The sequence below is a fragment of the Amblyomma maculatum genome, chromosome 10 (assembly GCF_055883805.1).
Source record: "Amblyomma maculatum isolate TAMU_Amacu chromosome 10, ASM5588380v1, whole genome shotgun sequence".
Lineage (NCBI taxonomy): Eukaryota > Metazoa > Arthropoda > Arachnida > Ixodida > Ixodidae > Amblyomma > Amblyomma maculatum.
The window spans coordinates 105469371-105491604 of NC_139353.1; the positions used below are offsets into that span (position 1 = coordinate 105469371).

Here is a 22234-nt window from a genome sequence, read left to right on the forward strand (position 1 = left end):
AAAATAAAGAAGTGGCACTCACAGGATTAATACATGTAGGATTCGAACACGCGTTTTAGTGCTAAGATAAGTAGCGTTATTCGATTGCGTTACTTAAGCGACGAGAATTACAGGCTTCAAATGCGTTCTTATTCGTTTTATTTCAACGCACTAAAGAGGACGCGACGGTGACAAAATCAGTATTTCCGTTGCTGCAGTTTTCGGGGAATTACAATACGCTAAAAATTACATAATCGATTCCGAGGATCATGTGGTTAGCATGTATTGCTACAGTGACTTCGAGTTACAAAAATAAAGAGGACGACGTGCGCTTCTGTTTAATAAAATTACTTTCGGGCAATTTCTACACCTAGCAACGTCTGTAAAATATATTGTTATTTGCGTATAAAAGCAAGAGAACAATTTAGCAAATAAAATGCGTTTAAGAAGCCGAAATCATCTTCAGTGTGAGGGCAAAAAAGGCTGCCGCATATAGCAAGTGGCACTGGCGCGGAATGCGATATCAACTGTTATTTATCAAGCTTTTAAACCAATGCCACCTATTGGGCTCTTCTTGATCATATTCAGGCACTTCGCAATGTTGCATTCAGTCTCATATTGCGCTCATCCGAGTCGTGGTTGGAGGCTCACCAATGCACTCGTAGCACTGTTTTCAACCCGAACCCAAACTGCACAAATAGTCCAGAAGGCATATTGTTGCCCGAATTGTCCAATAACAGTGGTCACGATCTGAACGTTTCAAAAGCTGCTGCTGGCATTGTTTGCATTCAATGAAGCAATCTTTCTACAAGCTGAGTATTCGGTACATACGCTACTATGAGAAACACAATGTGCCTCGCATACAATCACATCGTGCTCCGCGTACACCTCTTCTTAAAGGTTCAACCGCAGCCTGCTGTTATGTTGGCAGTTTCTTACTTCAATACCAACATATGGGAAGGGATTTGAAAACTATGTAATAAACGGTGTAGGAAATTCGTGCAAAACACAAATCAGGAACAGTCTCTGCACACAACGTATAGATATTAAAAATAAGTTGTCAAAGAAGCGCCATGGGCTAAGAAAACTTGATCCTAAAAAATACGTCGAACATCGGCATGGTTATACTGTATGAGTTGGTTTAAAAACAACAATTCATGAAGATTTAGCGTTATATCACGTTTTTTTTTATTAGGGTTATGATGGTTCATATAAATGAGTGTTCAAGAAACCTACATGACAGTAAGATGCACCACACCACGCTCCATTGCCAATATTCTGGTAAGCTAAACATGCGGGAAAAAAGACAGGTATGAATCTGGAGAGGATGTTGGCATCTTGGCGGTTAGTCGAAAAAAGTGCACTTGGTAATCGGGTTCATGTCGGATCCTGGACGGCACTGAAAGGCTTCCGCAAATGGCGCGAAATTTGCCACCGCTTTGTTGCAGTCGCCACCGTACAGGTTGTCAGCGGGCGTCTGTGAACAGCTTAAGAGGCACGCGGTGATGAAAAAGACCTTTTCTTCAGTGAGGACCTGCGACATCAATGAACCACAATACGTCAACATTAGACTTTACTCAGTTTGGGGAAAGGCTGATAAAATGTACATGCATATATTCATAAACGCCCTCTGCTGCGTCAGTTAAACGGTATTTTTTGCTTATAGTGGTAGTAAAAAAAATAAGAGATATATTATGCGTAAACCTGCGTGAGTAATTCTTCGTAGTTTGGCAAAGCTATAGCGATGTCTGCTGACATAGTTCTCAGAGCGAGCCTTACACACACCGCGACATTCAGGCACCAGAATGTATATCTCACTCAAGGATACAAGCAAATTTGCGATAGGAAACAAACTTTAGGCCATGGAGTAAAACCACGTCTTGATGCCAGTGTTTCATGTCCCGAGGCGACACATATTATGCGTAAACTTCATGAATAGGACGTCTAGTACTGTGCCCTGCCCACGGGGAAGATAACTTAACAGAACTCGTGCTTCTGCAGAAGACGGTAAATAGCTTTCGATGGGGAAACGCAAGCGCTCTGAAAAATCGAGACGGAATGAAGAAATCGACAGAACAATCCTCCGATACGGTTTGATGGTACCACGTCGTTACGGTTCCCGTGCCCGGCGATGCCGCTAGTCCTAATATGCGAGACACGGACTGGCTAAACCCTGAGGGCGATCAGTGTTCTCGGCCCCAGATCGAGTGGCCTCTCCATGTCTCCGACGGCATCATAAAAGTTAACTAGATCATCGGCATTGGTGCCCAAACATGTGCCCTTGCCCCAACGTTGGCTGAGCACAGCCATCCTCCTGACTCGTCTCCTCCCACTGCGGTAAACAGATTTAACATTGCTACATTAGGCGGTGCATGCACTTATATCTGCATAAGAAGAATCTCGTGAATTTTGGTGAAGACGACATTGGAGCAGTGTCGGTTGGTGCCCGGTTAACGCTGCTGTGTTTCTGTGTGCTGTGTGCGGAGTCATCTTGGACGAATATCTTGACCTTACCTTGCCACGTACCATCGTGGTGGAGGTGATTAAAGGTCCCCGTGCGCTCAGAACAGAATCTAATAGCAATATAGCACAGAAAAGATGGGTTTGCGCAGTGGCCGCCCCCTACCCTGGCTCACAACGACGTCAGCAACGACCACTATGACCTTCGAAGCAGCCCCTACCAACGCAGCAACATCGGCTATGCCAGTGGTGCTCACGAAGATCCGCCATCCTCCCATCTTTAATGGGGAAGACAAGCCGGATGTTGACGACTGGCTAGAAGAGTACGAGCGCTGCAGCAGAAACAACCACTGGGACGCGACCATTATGCTGGCGAACGTAATATTCTATTTGGCGGGAACAGCTCGGACGTGGCTCCAGCATCACGAGCAAGAGCAAGTGACCTGGGAAATCCGTAAACAAAAGCTACAGGACTTGTTCGGAAAGCCGATTTGGCGGCCTCTCGCAGCAAAAGCAGAACTTTCCACTCGCACCCAATCCCCCACGGAGCCCTACCTTGCCTATATTCAAGACTTCCTTTCGCTGTGCTGCAAGGTGAACAGCTCCATGCGAGAAAGTGACAAGATAGGGCATATCCTCAAGGGTATAGCGGATGATGTGTTCAGCATCCTCTTCTGTACGATTTGCCCTACCGTCGACTCTGTACTTCAAGTCTGTCGAAACTTCGAGTAGGCTAAACAACGCCGTCTCATACATCGCTTTGAACGCCTTCCAAACACGGCGGCTACATCATCCTGCGCTGACCTGCCGCCTTTGGAACAGCCTTCTTATCCAGCGAACATCATTCGGATCATGCGGAGAGAACTCGAGGCCTTGGCTCCTGCACCACTCACGTCTCCGCCGCCCGACAGCATGGCCATGATACAGGCTGTTACTCGCCAAGAAGTCGCCAGCGTCGGCATCTCCTCCAGCCTCGTACCACCACCGTCACCAACGCACCCTGTTTCTGTAGTAGCTGCTGGTGCCGTGAGCCAGGTTTCCCCACGTCGCTACCTTAGCCCCAATCCTGCAGAGTGGCGCACCTCAGATGACAGGTCAATTTGCTTCATTTGGTGTCGCGCCAGCCACACATCTTGTTATTGCCGTAGCCGTACTTTCTTCGCCCCTCGCTCTTATTACAACACCGACCGTCGATACTACAATAGACCTCGACGCTTCCCTGCCCAACCAGAGCAGCCCCGTCCCGCCTATGATGGACCTGGACATTATCTTCCTCAAACAGATCAGCCTCGGAACGAAACCGTCCCGACTGCCCGTCACGCCAGCCTATCTCCATCCCCACTGGCTCGTCGATCCCGATCACCGGTGCCTCGTCGCAGCTCCTCCTCATCATACGCCGGCACCTACTCGGGAAACTAGCGAGTGCAGCGCCCGGAAGTGACGTTGCATTACCGACTCGGACTGTCAGCTAGGAACCGACGCCCACACCCAGACATAACCTCATTGACATTCATGTGGACGGAGTCTCTGTTTCTGCCCTTATTGACACTGAAGCCCATATTTCAGTCCTTAGTTCGCCGTTCTGCGAGGGCCTCGAAAAACGTCTTACGCCCGCTAACACCTCTACAGTTCGTGTTGCTGATGAAAACACTGCTACCATCATCGGAATATGTACTGCGCTCGTCAGCATCGCCGGCAATCACGCCCCTGTGCTTTTCGCCGTTCTTACTACTTGTCCTCAAGACGTGATTTTAGGCCTAGACTTTTTAGCAGTCCATTCCGCTCTCATTGACTGTGCCTCTGGACGTCTGCGCCTAGCCCTGCCCCATTGTGTTTACGACCCTTGTGCTGACCATTCCCAGCCATCGCCTCCGCTCCAGTGTATTGACTCGCCTACCTCCCGAGGCGGCAGTATACGTGCCCGTGTCACCTTTTCCCTCCCTTCCTGACGGCGACTACGTTGTCAACCCCATCACCGACGTCACTCTTCAGCGCAACATCGTCCTACCTCATAACATTGTACAGGTCGAGAATAATCTCATCTACATTCCCATAGTCAACTTCAGCATGTCTTCGCAAGTTCTCCCGGAGGGCATTTTCCTCTCCGACCTGTCACCTTTGTCCAGCTTTACTATTTCTGGAGTGCTGTCAGACCGTCACGGCGAGGTACCTAAACAATCTGTCCCGTCACAGAGTCCGGAGGATCGCATCTCAGCCATGGTTGCCTCTAACCTGCGTTCCAAATATGCAAGCGCCCTTGCCCGCCTTTTGCGGACATACAGCGACATTTTTGATTTCGGCAACGGATCCCTGGGCCAAACGCCCGTCGTCACACATCGAATCGATGATGGAGAGGCCCGCCCTGTTGACAGACGGCCTTACAGAGTTGCTCTTTCCGATCGCCGGGTCATTCAGGAAGAAGTGGAGAAAATGTTGGCCAGCAACATTATTGAGCCGTCCAGCAGCCCCGGGACGTCTCCGGTAGTACTCGGTAAAAAGAAAGACAACAGCTGGAGGCTTTGCGTAGATTATCGACACCTAAACAAGATAACCAAGAAAGACGTGTACCCTCTTCTAAGCATCGATGACGCCCTCGACTGCCTGCATGGTGCCAACTACTTTCTTCATAGATCTCAGTTCTGGATATTGGCAGATCTCTGTTGACGAAAGAGATCGTGAAAAGACGGCCTTTGTCACCCCAGATAGCCTCTACTAATTCAAGGTGCTGCATTTCAGTTTATGTAATGCCCCTGCGACCTTCGAGCGCATGATGGACTCTCTACTACGCGGGCTGAAATGGACCACATGTGTGTGCTACCTCGATGACATTTTCGTATTTTCATCCACCTTCGAGGGCCACCTCCATCACGTTTCGGCTATACTTGGCGTCTTCTGGCGAGCTGTCCTTCAGTTGAACTCCAAGAAGTGTAGCTTTGGTCGTCGGGAACTCAAAGTCCTCGGACACTTGGTCAACACCCATGGCATCCAGCCGGCCCCCAACAAAATTCGCGCTGTAAGTAGTTTTCCTACTGCGAAATCTACCAGCGACGTGCGTATCTTCCTCGGACTGCTCATATTTCCGGCAATTTGTACAAAACATCGAGGAAATGGTCCGTCCACTCACGCAGCTTCTGAAAAAGGGGTCTCCTTTTCCTGGGGCCACGAACAATCGGCCGCCTTCGTCGCTCTTATTGCCCACCTCACCGGTCCGCCAGTGTTGGCTCACTTCAATCCGTCAGCGCCCACAGAAGTACGCACCGACGCAAGTGGTCATGGAATTGGTGCCGTTCTCGCACAACGTCAGCTCGGCTCCCCTCGCGTCATCGCCTATGCCAGCCGACTCCTCTCTGCTGCCGAATAGAATTATTCAATCACTGAACGTGAGTGCTTAGCCCTAGTCTGGGCCATTACGAAGTTCCCCCTTACTTGCATGGGCGGCCATTCAAAGTAGTTACTACCTACCAGGAATTGTGTTGGCTTTCCACATTCAAAGACCCTACTGGCCGCCTTGGGCGTTGAGCCTTGCACTTTCAGTAGTACATTTTTTCATTGCGCTTTCAGTAGTACAAGTCTGGCCAGTTGCATCGAGACGCCGATTGCCTGTCCCGTCATCCAGTCGACCCGAAAGCCAACATGAATGTGACAATGACGCTTCGTGCTCTCTATTTCTGACTTTTCCAACATTCGCCGGGAGCAACGCCAGGACGTCAGCGTCGCGAAATTAACAATCGACTCAGCGCTGATCGCCATGACCTTTCCCATCGTTTGTTTGTGCTCCATGACGGCACCTTATACCGGCACAATATACGACCTGATGGCCCCAACCTTCTACTAGTAGTCCCTCAGCACCTACGCACAGCCGTCCTTGAACAGCTTCACGACGTTCCCACAGCGGGTAATCTAGGCGTCTCTCGCACATACGACAGTGTGCGCCGTCGGTTCTTTTGGTCAGGCCTATACCGCGCAGTCCGCTGCTACGTGGCTGCTTGTGACCGCTGTCAACGCCGGAAAAAGCCATCAGTTTTACCAGCTGGACTCCTGCAGCCGATCGACATCCCCATAGACCCATTTTCCTGAATGGGTCTGGATCTTCTAGGGCCTTTTCCACTGTCTGCTTCGGGGAACAAATGGATTGCGGTGGCCAATGATTACACCACATGCTACCCGGTCACACGAGCTATACCAACCAGTGTGCAACTGATGTCGCTGCTTTCCTCCTCAACGACGTTATACTCGTCCACGTACTCCCCGCCAACTGCTGACCGACCGTGGCCGTTGCATTCTTGGGCCAACAGTCGACGAGATCCTACGATCCTACCATCCACATACGAACGAGCTTACTGAACGCCTTAACCCGACATTAACTGACATGCTGCCTATGTACGTTTCTGATGACCACCGCGACTGGGACATAATGCTGCTATTTGTGACATTTGCATACAATTCGTCGCGTCACGACACTACCGGCTACTCCCCATTCTATCTTCTATACGGCCGTGAACCTCTGCTTCCTTTTGACAGCCTGCTCCCTTCTGCCGCCACTGCCAGCGCATATGCTCGTGACGCCATAGACCGATCTGATGCTGCCCGCGTTGTGGCTCGCCACCAACTCGCAGTCTCCGAGCACTCCCACAAGTGTCGCTATGATTCTTGTCATTGCAACACCCAGCATTCTTGCGGCTATCTCGTGCTACTTTGGACCCCAGCTCGCTGCGTCGGCCTCCCGAAAAAACTTTTGCCCCGTTATGCAGGACCTTTTGCTCCGTCTTTGTAACCGCGGAGGTGCGCAAGCCAATTATCGGTGCTGACGTTTTATGGCGCTACAAGCTCGTTGCTGACATGCGGTATAGCCGCATCTTGGGCTATTAGACGAGCTTCGCCGCCCAGGGCATCTCCTGTCACACACCACTTCTCCGGCTGCTCAAGGTGCAAACCACGGTTCCCGACCCTTGTCCGAGTGTACTTGTAGTGTTTGCAGACACTTTTCGTCCACCATCTCTTCAGTCATTGGTTGATCACAGCATGATTCATCATATCGTTACGATTGGCCCTGCCGTATCCGTTCGGTTTTGTTTGCTTGCGCCTTATCATCTGGGTGTATGCAAACAAGAGATTTAGCACGTGATTAACCTTGGATTCATCTGTTTCTCCTCCAGTCTCTGGACCTCGCCACTCCATACAGTGCTCCTACTTGCAACCATGCGGCGATTACCATGTTCTTAATTAGGCCATCATTACGGACAGCTATCCCATTCCCCCAATCCAGGATTCTACGTCGGCGTTACATGGCTGCACCACCTTCAACAAGATTGATCTCATAAAACGTACCACCAGATTTCTGTGGAGCCCTCGGATATTCCAAAGAATGCCGGTATTACACCCTCCGGTTTCTTCGAAAACTTCCGAATGCCATTCGGTTTGTCTTTTTATTGTGGCACAGACCCTTCAGAGGTTCGTTGACCAGGCCTTATAGACATGCTGCTTCGTCTACCTGAATGACGTCCTTGTCTTCAGCCCCATCACTGAGGATCACAAGCTCCTCCTACATGAAGTGTTCGCACGTTTCTGCAAATGCGGTCCTGTCAACGCTATCAAGAGCGCGTTTGGTGTCCCGGAACTGCATTTCTTCTGCCAGCGCGTCAATTACCGTCTATTCATCCACTACGGCCCCTTTTCACAGCGATACGTGAGCTTCCTCAGCCAGCCAGTGCAACTGTGCGAATTTCATACCCTCGCCAACTTTTATCACCGCTTCATTCCTCGCCGTGCATACAAAAATCTCTACACGACCTTCCTTCGGGCCACTTGCTCCTGTCGCACAAAAACTGGGCGTTTTGTTAATAAACGGATAGGGGATCAATTGTGGCGCTACGGGCTGGAAGAACCAGTTTAGCTAATCATTGCGCAAGCTGCGTGTCGCGCAAGGCATGGTTAAATTATATTAGGATGCTGGGTTAAGGTTGTGGCAAACTAGCACGAGAACTACTAGAAACATTAGAAAGAGGGGCAGTGTGTGTCAGCGATACATCAATAAAGCTTTCGAGAGAAGAAATCGGTTACTTTGAATACGTTTTGTGAAAAGCTGGTGGCTCGCCCATGTGCTCGCTTACATAAAGATTTCCTGGCGTCGCTGCAACAACATATAATAAATGTAGAGCTTGCCCTATTGTTTTCTTCCTTCCGTGTGGTTTTTACTGCGCTTCTTTTTCTCCCCCAAAAATACGCGAACAGTGAATACGAAAACATATACCACAAAGTGGCTCGTTGGTAGGAATAGCTAATTCACGTACTTTGCAAAAAGGCGCAAAAATATCCAGCAATAAAAGCTCAATTACAGGCATTGTTATGATGAAAGCACAAGTAGCGACGCGTGGATTACTGGGGACGTTTTCGGGAAGGACTTCACAGTAACGACTTACCATGGAACGTTTAACATGCACGTGATATCGCACGATATACAGACAATTTGTAATTCATCACGACCAAAATAAGGCCACCTAGTCAGAGACCCAGCCTGCTGCGTTGGTATAAGCAGCCGAACTACAAAACACCCTAGCAAACGTGGGGTAAGTTCACTCGTGCTATTATTTGTGGCGGCAGCCATTTTGCAGGTGTTTATCGCATTTGGAGCTATATGTATATGTGTAATGACAAAGAATCTGATATCCTTATGTTGTGAGGTACTTAGAGTTTATTGGGCACCAATCACTAATCTCGGAATGGAAATATTCGCAAAATTTCCTTACACTCGTCTGAGAGGCATAACAACATATTCGACAGTGACCGAGAGATGAGACAATGCATGCGAAAAGAGCTCTTCTGGTGCCGTGCTGGCGCAGACGGTCCGAGAAGTGCGCCTTCGTTGACAGCACTGTAGGTTTCGTGATTCGCCATCCCACGCGTCTATCTTCAGCAACCGGCATGTTTGCATGAAACAGCCATCTTAGTTCTACTGTGCGTTAGTTTTCGTGCTGAAAATAACGACCTATGCCCACATCGACGGTTTTACGATTGGGTAAGGCAAAACATTAAGTTGCGCTAAACTGAACCGAATTGATAGAGCACGCGCAGATGGAGCACGCGCACATTGGAGCACGCACAGTCCCATCATGGTGCGCAAATTTATTCCGGGTCACTCGTGATTTGCCCAACGTTAACGGACTTAGCGGAACATGTTATTTGAGTCAACGTCCCTAGGTGACTCACACTATGAGGGACGCTGTGGTGGAGGGCTCATTATATTGCTACGAAAATGACGAAGCGGGCAGTGGCGCGGGGCGGAGCACTCGCGCCAGGCTCGCTGGCCATTTAAGCATATTTCATCGTCATGTTATCACGTCCTTCTGTTTCTATTGTATCGCCGTGTTCCATCGCTTCGTCATGCCACCACGTAACATTTGGTGGAGGTGCAGTTCATCCCCATCCTCGCCTTGCCCCGTCGAAGCCAACCGTACGCCGGATTCATCGGCCGAGAGCTCGTGGAGATCGCCGCCCAGCTTTACCCCAGCCTTTGGTGCTCAGACCCAACCAGCCGCTCTCCCTAGCCCCGTCCCCAGCACTGACCACAACACATGACGACCAGGAAGAGCCCAAGCCGATCCGACCGACCTTACGACGAAGCGACCTGACGACCACTCGAGTGAAGACAGCACTGCCGCTCAAGCCGTTCGGCGTGTCAATGAGCCTTGGCCTTCGGCGAACGGTGAAGATTGGACCTGATGCTCTGGGGCAAGCATTCATCCCATCTTCGCATTCACTGTGATGTCCAGCGTTTCCGGTCCTAATCCCTTTGTCTGTGTTCATCGTCACTTCCTGCAATGAATTTCTAGCAATCGATCGGGACGATCGCTCGGTGGCCCCGGGTAGTGCTACGAAGATGACGAAGCGGGCTGTGGCGCGGGGCGGAGCGCTCGTGCCACGCAACGCTGGCCATTAGAGCATATTTCATCGTCATGTCATCACGTCCTTCTGTTTCTATTGTATCACCGTGTTCCATCGCTTCGTCATGCCACCACGTAACAATGTTTACGACCAGCGAGGGCGTTTAGCGCGCACTAATTCGCACAGCGCGCGGAGATCTGGCATTTCGCCTGCATCAAAACACGACAGCCGCGGCGCTGTTTTTTAAAGCTAAATTTTTATTACTTTTTCTGATTACCTGGTTGTTGTAAGTTCCACGTGTCACCTGGCTCTGGCAATAATGACGTGATGAGCTACCCAAGAAGGAGGAGGACGATAAACATTTTATTATTTCAGGAAGTCAGGCAGGCAGGAGCTTTCGCGCTAGATGGCCAGGAGCCCTTAAGGTCTGGCGACCAGGGTTAGACGCTCAATGGCCCGAAGTTGGATCACCGGGTCCGAGCTGAGCATGGCGGCCTCCCACGAGCTACCCGAAGCTTTTATATGTCACCATACAAATGTGTCAATATTGTATAACACGCTTGAAAAGATGGCGATGCATAGCACATTCAGCGATGATGATTACCTGCGGCATGTTTACTGCTTCGAGGTTGAATGTAAGAATGATACCTTCCGAACCTATATGCCATCCTACCCATCTAAAACATCTCTGTGACAATCTGTGCTGATGTCAGGCCCAGTCATTTACAGCCAGCGAGCTTAGACGAAAGGTCTCGAAATATAATACACCTTTGCGTTTTATACAGTATATAAAGCGTTTTAGGGTTGGCTGCCACTAATGTGTAAACATAGTTCTTCTGATATTATCAACGAGGGTTCAGCCGCATCTCCCCTTTATGCACGACGCTCTTCTCTGCTTGCTGCTCCAGACCATGCTGACAGAGAAGGTAACGTGACAATGGAACAATATGTTGGCTGCGCGGGGCAGCTGCTTTGAGCAGTGAGTGTTCCAAAGCGCTTTGCTCCATAATTCGTTCCACCACAGCGCCGAGGGAGATCACATTTTCATAATACTGCTAACTACAAATGTATATATAACATGATGGATATTCGATAAGAACCCCACAGCTCGAGAGGGTTCCTAGTAATAAGGCGCATGTTCTTTGCAGAAAAGATAATCCTTTAATGAACCGTCACACTCTTAATATTTATTGATTATTTCCATGCCTTGCGGTATAGTATTCTAATATAAAACTGCAGTATATGCAAATGAGAATGGTTTGGTTTGTGAGGTTTAACATCCCAAGGGGACTTAGGCTATGAGAGACGCCGTAGTGGAGGACTCCGGAAATTTCGACCACCTGGGGTTTTTTAACGTGCACTCACATTGTACAGCACGTGCTTTTCGACTCCACCGAAAAGCTGCCGCCGAAGCCGGGATTCGATCCCGCGTCCTTGGGGACAGTAGTCGAGCGCCGTAACCACTGCGCCACCCCGGCGGGGTCAAATGAGAATGCAAAATAATTGCTACTAACATGTTGCAGTAACGTAGCTGCAGATGAACGCGTAGTCTGGGTAGTGTTATGTTGTTTATTTGCCACTGACGGACAACTGATGATAATTCTCAGCATTTTAAACAATAAGCAGGTAGTACGGAGACCTGTGCTGTGCTCAATGGTTAGAATGCTTAGTAGTGGACATGTCAAGTGAAGGGATTGGCGTTTATTCAAAAATAATATACTATGCAGTGCAGTTTTCTGCGCAACGTTTAATCGATAACATAGTTCAATATGTTAAATGATAAGCAGCACGTGCATAAACGATATTTTAATGAAAAAAAAAGGAAGTGTAAAGTTTCAATGATGTTTTAAGAAAAACAATATGCAACAACCTGTACAGTATTGGTAAATTTTAATACATTCCTGCACATGTGGGGGCCAGTTTAACAGGTTGTCAATGAGAACTCTAAGAAACTTTGCATCAAAAACATTTTCCAGAGAGGAGGCATGTTGTTTCCAGAAAATATTATGTAATCGCTTTTATTGTGTTCTGTTTTATCTTATTAGCATGTAACCATGAAGAATGTTTCGCCAAAGTTTCTTGAACACTTATGCCTAGCATAGTTCATTTTTCAAGCTTATAATGTAGAATCCTGCCAAGGGCATGATGAAAAGGTCAGTAATATATGTCAGGAGTAGATACGGGCCTATTATTGTTCTTTGCGCAACTCCAATATTAGTGTTCATTACTTCAGACACTTAATTTACAATTAAAGAGCACATTCTGCTGACAGGAAGTCAAGAAACGCTTACTAGGTTATGCGGGACGCCTGTGGCACCATATCGTTTTAATGTATCAAGCAATAACATGTGATCTAATGAATCAAAATCACAGAACCAAAGATCAATGAATACGCTAATATGTGGAAAGGGTGGTTTCTATGTATTGAATGATTTTTTGTTTGCGTTTATCAAGTTGTTTCAGTCGGTCATTTCCGCGTATACTCGTGTTGAAAGTCATTCAGTAATTTATTTTTCAGGAATGAATATTTGCACTTTTCTAAAGAAGTTTTTATTTAACGTTAGATATAGTTAATACAATAGATATTGGGTGGTAATTTTCTACATTTAGTTTATCACCTTTCTTAAATGACGGTACTAGTTTGAATATCTTTAGTGCTGAATGGAAGTCATCTGTCCAAAAACACACAATACTTCATTTTTTTTAGTTTCAAAACATCTTTAAAGGCCCTCGCCGTGAGGGTATTACTTAGGGGGTGGCAAAAAATCAAACATAAAGATACAGGGAGGAACGACATATATGAGGAACTGAACAAAGAATAAAACAAGAAATATGCAACAACTGCATAATCAACAAGTATGCAAATATGGCAGAACAACATAACGAAAAATGAATATAATGAAAAAGACAACAACAATGTATTAAAGAGAACGAAAATAGAAAACTGAAACCCATAGCGGGTAACAGAACAGACCATGAAGAAAACTATACATCGCTTTCATTTTTATAATGTTCATGAAATGATGTCGCATTCTTTCAGTTGGAGTTGTGGTAGGCAGCCGGTTCTAATAAATAATGGATTTATGTATGAACGATTTTGCAAACGTTGTAGTGTGTCGTGCGAGGCGTTAGATCTTGAATGTATGGTCTCAACGTGGAACAATCGGTGAGGGTGTGAAATAAATTGTCGTGAAGGAACTGATGACGGTTTATTTTGTGTACAGAGCTAGTTTAGACAATGGGCAAGTGTTTTTAAGTCCAGCACGAACTCTTAGCTAGGTGAGACTAGTTAGACGTGAGTAGTTTAAAAAAAACGACACGAGCAGCACGGTTTTGCAGGGATTCGATGATATCTTTGATGTATGATCTGAGTCTCATATGAAAGAAGCGTACTAATTTTAGGTAGAATTAAGGTAGTATAAGCATGTTTACGCAGAGACACCGGAGCACGTCGAAGATTACAATTCAACAGCAAGTGAACGGTTAGCAGCTGCCAAAGCCAGGTTAATGTGAAAGTTCCAGGTCAAGCCTGACTGAAGGTAAACTTCTAAATACTTGTAAGGGGAAGGTCGCTCGACTGTTAAATCATTAAAATGATACGTGGTTGGGTATATGGTTTCGAGGGTATGAGGCTGGTATATATATTGTCACGTGCTTTTGGGCGCCAGAAAGAAGAAACTGAGGAGAAGAAGAAACAGAAGCCACAGTGGTGTGCGCTGGTGTTCCTTGGGGAACTCGAAGCGCTTGAGAAGACAAATAAACACCCCCGTTACGTACTGAGTACGTAACAGTTGTGGTGGATTTTGCGATGTTAACACGGATCCCCGTTGTCTTCGACGAAGCCGCCGACTCGCTGGTTTGCCACCGCTACCATCTAACATGGCTCAAGACGGCGACGCTGATCGAACACCTGCGGTGAGCAACTGGCAGCACTACCGCGAGCCGCGCACATTTGGTGGAAAATCTGACGAGGACGTCGACGAGTGGCTAACCAACTACGAACGGGGAGCCGGTACAATCATTGGGATGCGACCGCGAAACTAGCGAACGTAGTGTTCTTATTGGAAGGCACTGCTCTAGTTGGTTTGACGATCATGAAGACTCACCAGCTGGGATTGTTTCACAGAAGAGATAAAGAAGTGCTTTGGCGACGGATCCGCGAAAAGAAACGCGCAGAGCAAACGTTTATGCAACGGGCCCAGGTACCTGGCGAGACTTGCACCGCATATATCGAGGATATTATGAAATTGTGCAAGATTGTAAACCTTCCAATGTCTGAGGAAGATAAAGTGGGGCAGTGCTCAAAGGTATCGCTGTAGATACCTATAATTGTCTTATCAGTAAAAATAATTAGAACTCTACAGCTGACTTCATCAGGCACTGCCGCCCTTTCGAAACCTTGAAGTTGCGTTTCATCACTCCTAAATTTGGGCGACTGGCCAACGTCACATCTGTTGCGAGCGTTGATCTCAGTGCTCCGGAACCCATGGCTGATCTGATATGCCGGATCGTGCGGGTAGAATTACTGCGTGACAAAGATTCTGCATGCCGGGACGAACACCACTATGACGGTTGCGCGCTGCAAGCAGAATCCGCGACTCCATCAACTTCCTGGACTCCGCCTTTAAATGCGTCATGCTTTGGCGAGACCAGACAGCATAATGATTTAAGCACTTCTCAGCCACGGATGTGCCGAAGGACCACCTACACACGCCAGGTGGTTCGTCAGTAACGCCGTCCCGATTACTACCGGCCACCAGAACGAGTTTGCACCCGCATTTACTCGGACCGGTGGCGCCAGCAACCTGTGTGTTATAGCTGTGGTATGACCGGACATATCTCCCGGTATTGCCGTCGGCGGGGCCTGCTACTACAAGATCATCGCCCGCTGCCCAACGTTCCTGATCATTTCGACACTGAACTTTATCCGACACCGGCTCTGGATACATACCGCCCGGCACAGATGCGAAGCGTATCGCCTGAGCTTGACGCCGCCAACCCAAAGACAGCGACAATCACCGTCTCCTCGGCGCCGTTCTTCCCCTTCAGGAAACTAGAATACGCGGCCGATGGGGGTGAGGTAGCCGGAAAACCAACGTTCCCAATACCTCTGCCTGTGTTTATGTTAAAGAACAAACTCCAAGTATCCATTGACGGCATCCACAGTATGGCACTAATTGACACTGGAGCAACAGTCTCTGTTATGCGTTTAGCATTCAAGAATCGATTAGGACATAAGGTGATGTTTAGCGTGAATCAAGCTGTGGTATTCCGTGCTATTGGCGGTGTATCATTGGTGCCTTTGGGTGTGTGCTATGCGAAACTTGTGATTGGTGGCCAAGCGTTTCGAATCGAATTCACAGTGTTTTCGCGTTCCACGCATGAACTAATTTTAGGTATAGACATTTTGCAACAGTGTGGTACAACGTTAGACTGCCGTAGTGGACAGATCTCGCTTAATGCTGCGTTGATGTCGGCTCTTGTAGAAACCTCGTCGCTCGATTTAGGAGCATTTTCTGTGTCTGAAGATACAGTTGTACCTGCGATGTCCAGGGAATTCATTGAAGTTATTTCATCTATGAAATTATGCGAGGATTTCGACGCCGTAGTGGAACCTACAACACTGGCCTGTGCAAAGAAGATTGTCTTGGTGCCTCGTTGCATAGTTTTAGTCACCAGAGGCCACACCTTGCTATGGACTGTAAACTATTCAGACGAGCCAGCCATGTTGCCTCGTGGCATGAGGCTCGCTCATTACGAGGAAGGTGTGTCGAGTTACGTGGTGACACTAAGTAACCATGCTCCTGAAGAGAAAACATCCCATTTTGCAGAGTCTCGAATCCAGGCAATGATAAACACATCTTTGGGAGCACAGGAGCGCCGAATTTTGACTGACCTTCTTTCCAAGCATGTTTCGGTTTTCGACTTCGCCAGAGATCAAGAGCCACCGATTCCAAATTCTCGCCTCCATCATTCGATTGATACTGGAATCTCTCGCCCGATCAGACAGAAGCGCTATCGTGCGTCTCCGACCGAACGTCAGCTTATTGACGAACAAGTTCATGACATGCTCCAACGTGGCGTTATTCAGGAATCTTCAAGTACTTGAGTGGCTGCAGTTATTCTCGTTAAAAAAGAAATACAACACATGGCGTTTCTGTGTGCACTATCGTCGCCTTAAAGCCGTCACCAAAAAAGATGTATATCCGCTTCCACGTATTGACGATGCAATCGACTGTCTTCATTCGGCGTCATACTTCTCTTCGGTATACTTGAGATCGGGGTACTGGCAGATACCAATGAACCCAAGAGACAAAGAAAAGACGGCATTTCTGACATCCGATGGTCTATATAAGTTCAACGTAATGCCCTTTGGATCGTGCAATGCGCCGGCCACGTTCGAATGGTTCATTGATACCATTCTGCCGGACTCAAGTGGAAAGTTTGTTTGTGCTATTTGGACGACGTTGTGATCTTCGGAAAGGCCTTTCCGGAACACAATAGCCGCCTCGCCATCATTCTTGATTGCATTGAGAGAGCAGGCCTCGTCCTCAACTCTAAGAAGTGCCACTTTGGCGAACGCCGAACAATTTTTCTTGGTCACTTGGTCGATAAGGATGGTGTTCGGCCGGATCCTTAGAAAATTGCGGCTGTAACCAGCTTTACTTCACCGAAATCAGTGAAGCAGCTTCGGAGCTTCTTAGGACTGTGTTCCTATTTTCGTCGTTTTGTGCCCGGATTCACTGACATCGCATACCCGCTCACGTGCCTTTTGCACAAAGATGCACCGTTCAACTGGACTACTGACTGCGACTCTGCCTTCCGTCACCTCAAATTCCTTTTGACATCAGGACCTATCGTACGTCACTTCTGTCCTTCTTCCCCCATCGAAGTTCACACCGATGCTAGTAGCGTTGGCGTTAGCGCAGTGCTCATCCAGCGTCATGGCACCGATCAGCACGTGATAGCTTATGCTAGTCGTTCGTTGAGCAAGGCGGAGCGTAACTACACCGTTACTGAACACGAGTGCCTCGCAGTGGTTTTTGTGGTGCAACGATTTCCTTCCTACCTATATGGCAATGTTTTTACCATCGTCACAGACCACTATTCGCTCTGCTGGCTCGTAAATCTTCGTGACCCTTGCGGCCGGCTCGCTCGATGGGCATTGCGGTTGCAAGAGTTTAACTTCACCGTGGCATGCAAAAGCGGCCGTCAACGCGCTGACGCTGACTGTCTGTCACGCTTGCCGCTTTCGTCAACTGGTAGTGATGATGACAACTTTGATGACTACCTGGCGCCTATCTCGGCAACGTTTCCTGACCCTCAACTGTTACAGGCAGAACAACGCAACGATCAGACTTTAGCACCGCTCTTTTCTGCCGCTCAAGGTTTAAGAGATGCGCGTTTCTGCGTTCGTGCCGGCCTGCTTTACAAGAAGAATTTCAACCCCGGCGGTGCACGCTTTTTTCTCGTCGTCCCGGAAAACCTCCGGATTCCCGTTCTTGAAATGATGCAGGACGATACCACGTCGGACCCTTCATCGCACACAGGAGCGCTTTTGCTGGCTGAAAATGCGTCAAGCCATTCAGCGCTATGTAGCTAGTTGTGTCAAGTGCAAGCAGTACAAAGTCCCTACTTTTCGTCCACCGGGACCGCTGCACCCTATTGCGCCTCCGACCGCACCCTTTGAGCAGGTGGGCATCGACCTCTTGGGTCCTCTTCCGCGATCTTCTAACGGTAACCGGTGGATAGTGTTATGCGTTTATCATCTCACTAGATATTGAGAAACAGCCGCAATACCTTCAGCCACTGCTTACGAAGTATCCCTATATCTTCTGCGATTTCTCGTCTTGCGCCATGTCCCTCCTCGAGTTCTGATCAGTCACCGTGGGCGCCAATTTACAACTGAAGTTATCGACAAATTCCTTCGTCTGTACACCTGCGATTACCGTCATACAACGCCGTATCAACCGCAATCGAATGGACATGTTGAACGGACCAACCGCACTCTGACCACTATGTTGGCTATGTACGTGGACGCTGATCACAACAACTGGGATGACATCCTCTCTTTCATTACATACGCGTATAAGACAGCACAGCATGAGACGACTGGCTACAGTCCGTTTTACCTCCTGTATGCTCGAGTTCCCAACAGTTGTCTTGATGACAACCTCCACAACGAGCCTTTTGTCGCCACCACTTTATGTCGAGCTGAAGAAGCTCGCCGCGTTGCCCGCCTCCGGATCCTGGACTCACAGGAACGTTCAATGGAGCGTTATGACAACAAGCGCCCACATGTATGTTATGTGCCCGGTGATTTATTGTCGCTGTGGACGCCGCTGCGCAAGCGTGGTTTAGCTCAGAAGCTGCTGTTTCGCTATAGCGGCCCTTTTGTCATTTCGGAGCGCCTGAGTGACGTGAACTGTGTAATTTCACGCCGCATCGAAAGTGGTCGATGCTCACGCCGGATTAGAGTGGTGCATGCGGCTCGGCTAAAAAGGTTTCATTCCCGGAATCTTCCTTAAACTGCTTGTCCTGGGGCTTCGTCTGCGAGGGGGGAAGTGTCACGTGCTTCGGTGTGTCAGAAAAGAAGAAGCTGAGGAGAAGAAGAAGAAAAAGAAGCCACAGTGGTGTGTGCTGGTGTTCCTTGGGGAATTCGCAGCGCTTTAGACGACAAATAAACACCCCCGCCACGTACTGAGTACGTAACAATATGAATCAATGGAGGTGCTATGTGACTTACAATTGTCTTCATACTTTTAGCTCAAATATCATCGTGACTGACTGGTGAGGTGCTTTAGTGCTAATATATACGCTTAAACGTCTTAATTGACGGAGCTGAAAACAATAAAGATACATTGCGCTCAATTTCTGGAAAATACATCTGATTGTTGCCATGGTTTGGAATGGTCTTCGAAGAAGGGAGGTTGGAGAAGTATCAGGTTCATTCGATTGGTTCATTGCTTATAATACCTTCATCAGTAGCTACTGCCAGCATCTTTACTGCGGGTATTTATGGTTTAGAGCCTGCATGATAACTTTTCACGCCGCAGATCTCTTATCCGAGGCGTGTGTTAACATAGCTTCCAAATAAATGTTCTTAGAGTCAGTTAAAAGCTTCTAAATATGTTTTTGTACGTTTTGTAACACTTCGTCAAAGGAGTGTTACGACGCTGTACTTTTAGTTTCTTAAACATTTTGTTCTTTTCACGACTGCTTTAAAGAAAACGTTCGTTATAAATGTCTTCTTTTTCAGTCCTTTTGTAGATAATCTTACTTGAGCTGTTCAGGCTTTAGTATGCTCTTCCAAGGTACCTGCGTATGATATGTTTTTATTTACAGAATTAAGATAATAAACATCTTCCCAGGAATCCTGTGACAACTTCTACAAAATCAGATTAGTGTCTTGTACAGAGATGGTCATCTGCTCCCTGACTTGTGCAGCTGACCTTGTTGCAAGGGCAAAAAGATCTACATAATCTGCGCTGTCGAATGCTATTGTTCCGGTTGTGAATTCAAAGCTTGAGTGATCAGTCATGAGATTATGTAATGTGGCGCTGCTCGTCGTTCAACACGCGTAGGAACATTATTCAATTGCTGAAGGCCATGTTTTGCCTGTACTTGAATGCATGCATAGCTGGTCGGGTCACGGTGTAGTGTATCGATGGTAAATTAATTGTAGTTGAATATCAGTGTTATTATTGTTGCCGGCGGATAGCTACAAATGTTGACCAAAAACCTGCGTTGAAATAATTAATATGTGTTTTGTGTTATCAGTCCACCAGCTGTCTATTTAATATCATTTGCGTTTTTTTATGTCCGCAAATAGCAAAAATATAGCGTAGAATTAGTCTACACACCTTAAAAATGTGTTCTTAAAATAAGTAGTTAGCTACACCGACATACCTGATATTATCAAAAGGTACAGCCTCAGCAACGACACAGATAAAAGTTTAGGCTTCACAAAAAAGGTAAAAAATTCCAGGAAAAAGAATGGATATTGCATCCCTGGCAAAGAATTTGCACACGGAAGAGTAATGCATGTTGTGATAGACTAAGGTAGGTTATATTTGATTTCATGGGCGGCCAATGGTTTGCCACGCACTACACTTTCTACTTGTTGAGGTATGGCCTCTGTCGACTGAAAAAAAAATTAGCTTCTTCAGTATACAGCTTCTCGCCAGTCTTAGAAGTAATGGTTATCTTTTAGATTATAAATATTACAAGCTTGTCTGTATTTTGTAAAAAAAAAAAATTAAACTACTACTGAGGGAGCAGGTGTGCTCAAAATTTCAACAAAGGTATGAGTGGGCATACTGACTCCTATATTTCTCGCTCCACAAGGATACTCAAAAGAAGGAACCGGTAGATCATCTATAGCCCGTTCCAATGTTTTCTTAGGCCCTTGTGAACCAAATATTGGAAGCTACTTACTTCGGAAAGACGGACATCATCATGTTTGAGGTTCCGCTTCAAGGCGGCGAAGGCCACCTCCATCGCGGGAACTTCTGGAAACAGGTCGGGATTGCCACCGGGGAGGCAGCCCAGCACACGATCTTCAAATACTGGCTTCACGGCTTCACTTAGCCATGACGACACAATGTTGCCCTTATGGTCCACCTGCATGAGAATGTTTGGTTTGATTGTATCCCTACTGATTTACACGGCGGCTCAAGAAATGATCCCGTAAAACCCTCAGTGTATGGGTTAGTTGCTTGAACATTATCGAATGATTGGTGGGATGCAGAGGCAGTTTGCGCGTTGAAAAGTAAAGTTGCTCAGAATCTTTCATGTCGTATATTGTACGCATTACATTTTCTGCGAATAGAACGAATGCAAACAATGACTTCTGGATTTTCATAAGATAGCTGCACGTATCTGGCAGTGTGTGAAATAATGGTATTGATAGTAAGATGAGTAGCGTCGTCGGAGAATTCATTATTCCGGACGGAGAGAAACAGGCTATAGTGAAAGATTTGCAAGAAATGCCAAATAAAATGGGAAAATGACTGTGTGAAACTGCAGTCACGGCCGCTCGATGGAAGCGCACTAGGTGCGGCCTTCTACGTCGCCCGAAACCGGCGGGAGGCGCCTACTTCCAGTCGCCACCGCCTGGGCACCACCGTTCGGGGACAGCTACGCGCGGAGAGCTGCGCCTGGCTGCGCTTTAAGGGTGGCGTCGGCGTGGCAGAAGCTTTTTATTTTAAGGATATAAGAGCTCCACTTGACACAATTTGGCAGCACGAATTAGTACACACTGTCATGTCTGGTGTGACCATGTCAACGCTTAGCGCTTGCTCGGCAAGGATGTATACTGGAGTGTACGCCGAAAAACTTATAGTGACGGTGGTTCAAGGTCACTCGATTAGAGAGCTCGCATTACCGTGATGTTGCATTCGGATCCAGTTTGTCACATGAAAATGTGAGCCGGCTGTGAACAATTCGAAGCTGTTCAGCTGTCATGGTAGCCTAATGCATAACCACTTAATTAACTATGTTGCGAATTCCGTGTGCCATTTTCATACCATTTACTCATTCCTGCATACAGCTTTCATACATAAATTGATGTTAACCTGTTCTAAGCTGCCAGCGCTATCCAATAAAAAAATGTCCTACTATGAGCAACCTCTGTGAAAATGCGACATGTAACCAACCTTTCTATCTCATTCTGACAAATGTTACGGCGGAAATATGAAGATGTTTATTGGGTTAAATCTAGATGATAACCTGGGATCTTCGACTCAATTTGGAGACCTTAAACTTTGTATGCCATGGCTTCCGTCATGGCTTCCCGCATTTTGCATGACTGGACAAAGTAAGCGCGCTTGGTAGAGCCGGTCTGCCTCAAGGTGCTACGTATACGCGCCGAAAGTTTTTATTACTATTTTTATTGGCTGCTCGCAAACCCATA

At 47.4% G+C, this 22234-nt stretch overlaps 1 protein-coding gene across 1 annotated transcript in view; it reads right to left on the minus strand.

The window, feature by feature from the left end:
* Window positions 1-1294: 1294 nt before the first annotated feature.
* LOC146177186 (endothelin-converting enzyme 1-like) overlaps window positions 1295-22234 on the minus strand; it is a 33766-nt gene continuing 12826 nt past the window's right edge. Inside the window, exons 3-4 of the mRNA XM_084581485.1 lie at window positions 20758-20943; window positions 1295-1513 (exon numbers count right to left, since the gene is read on the minus strand). Coding sequence (XP_084437611.1) covers window positions 1325-1513; window positions 20758-20943 — 375 coding nt within the window. The 3' untranslated portion in view covers window positions 1295-1324. The remainder of the gene's footprint in view (window positions 1514-20757; window positions 20944-22234) is intronic.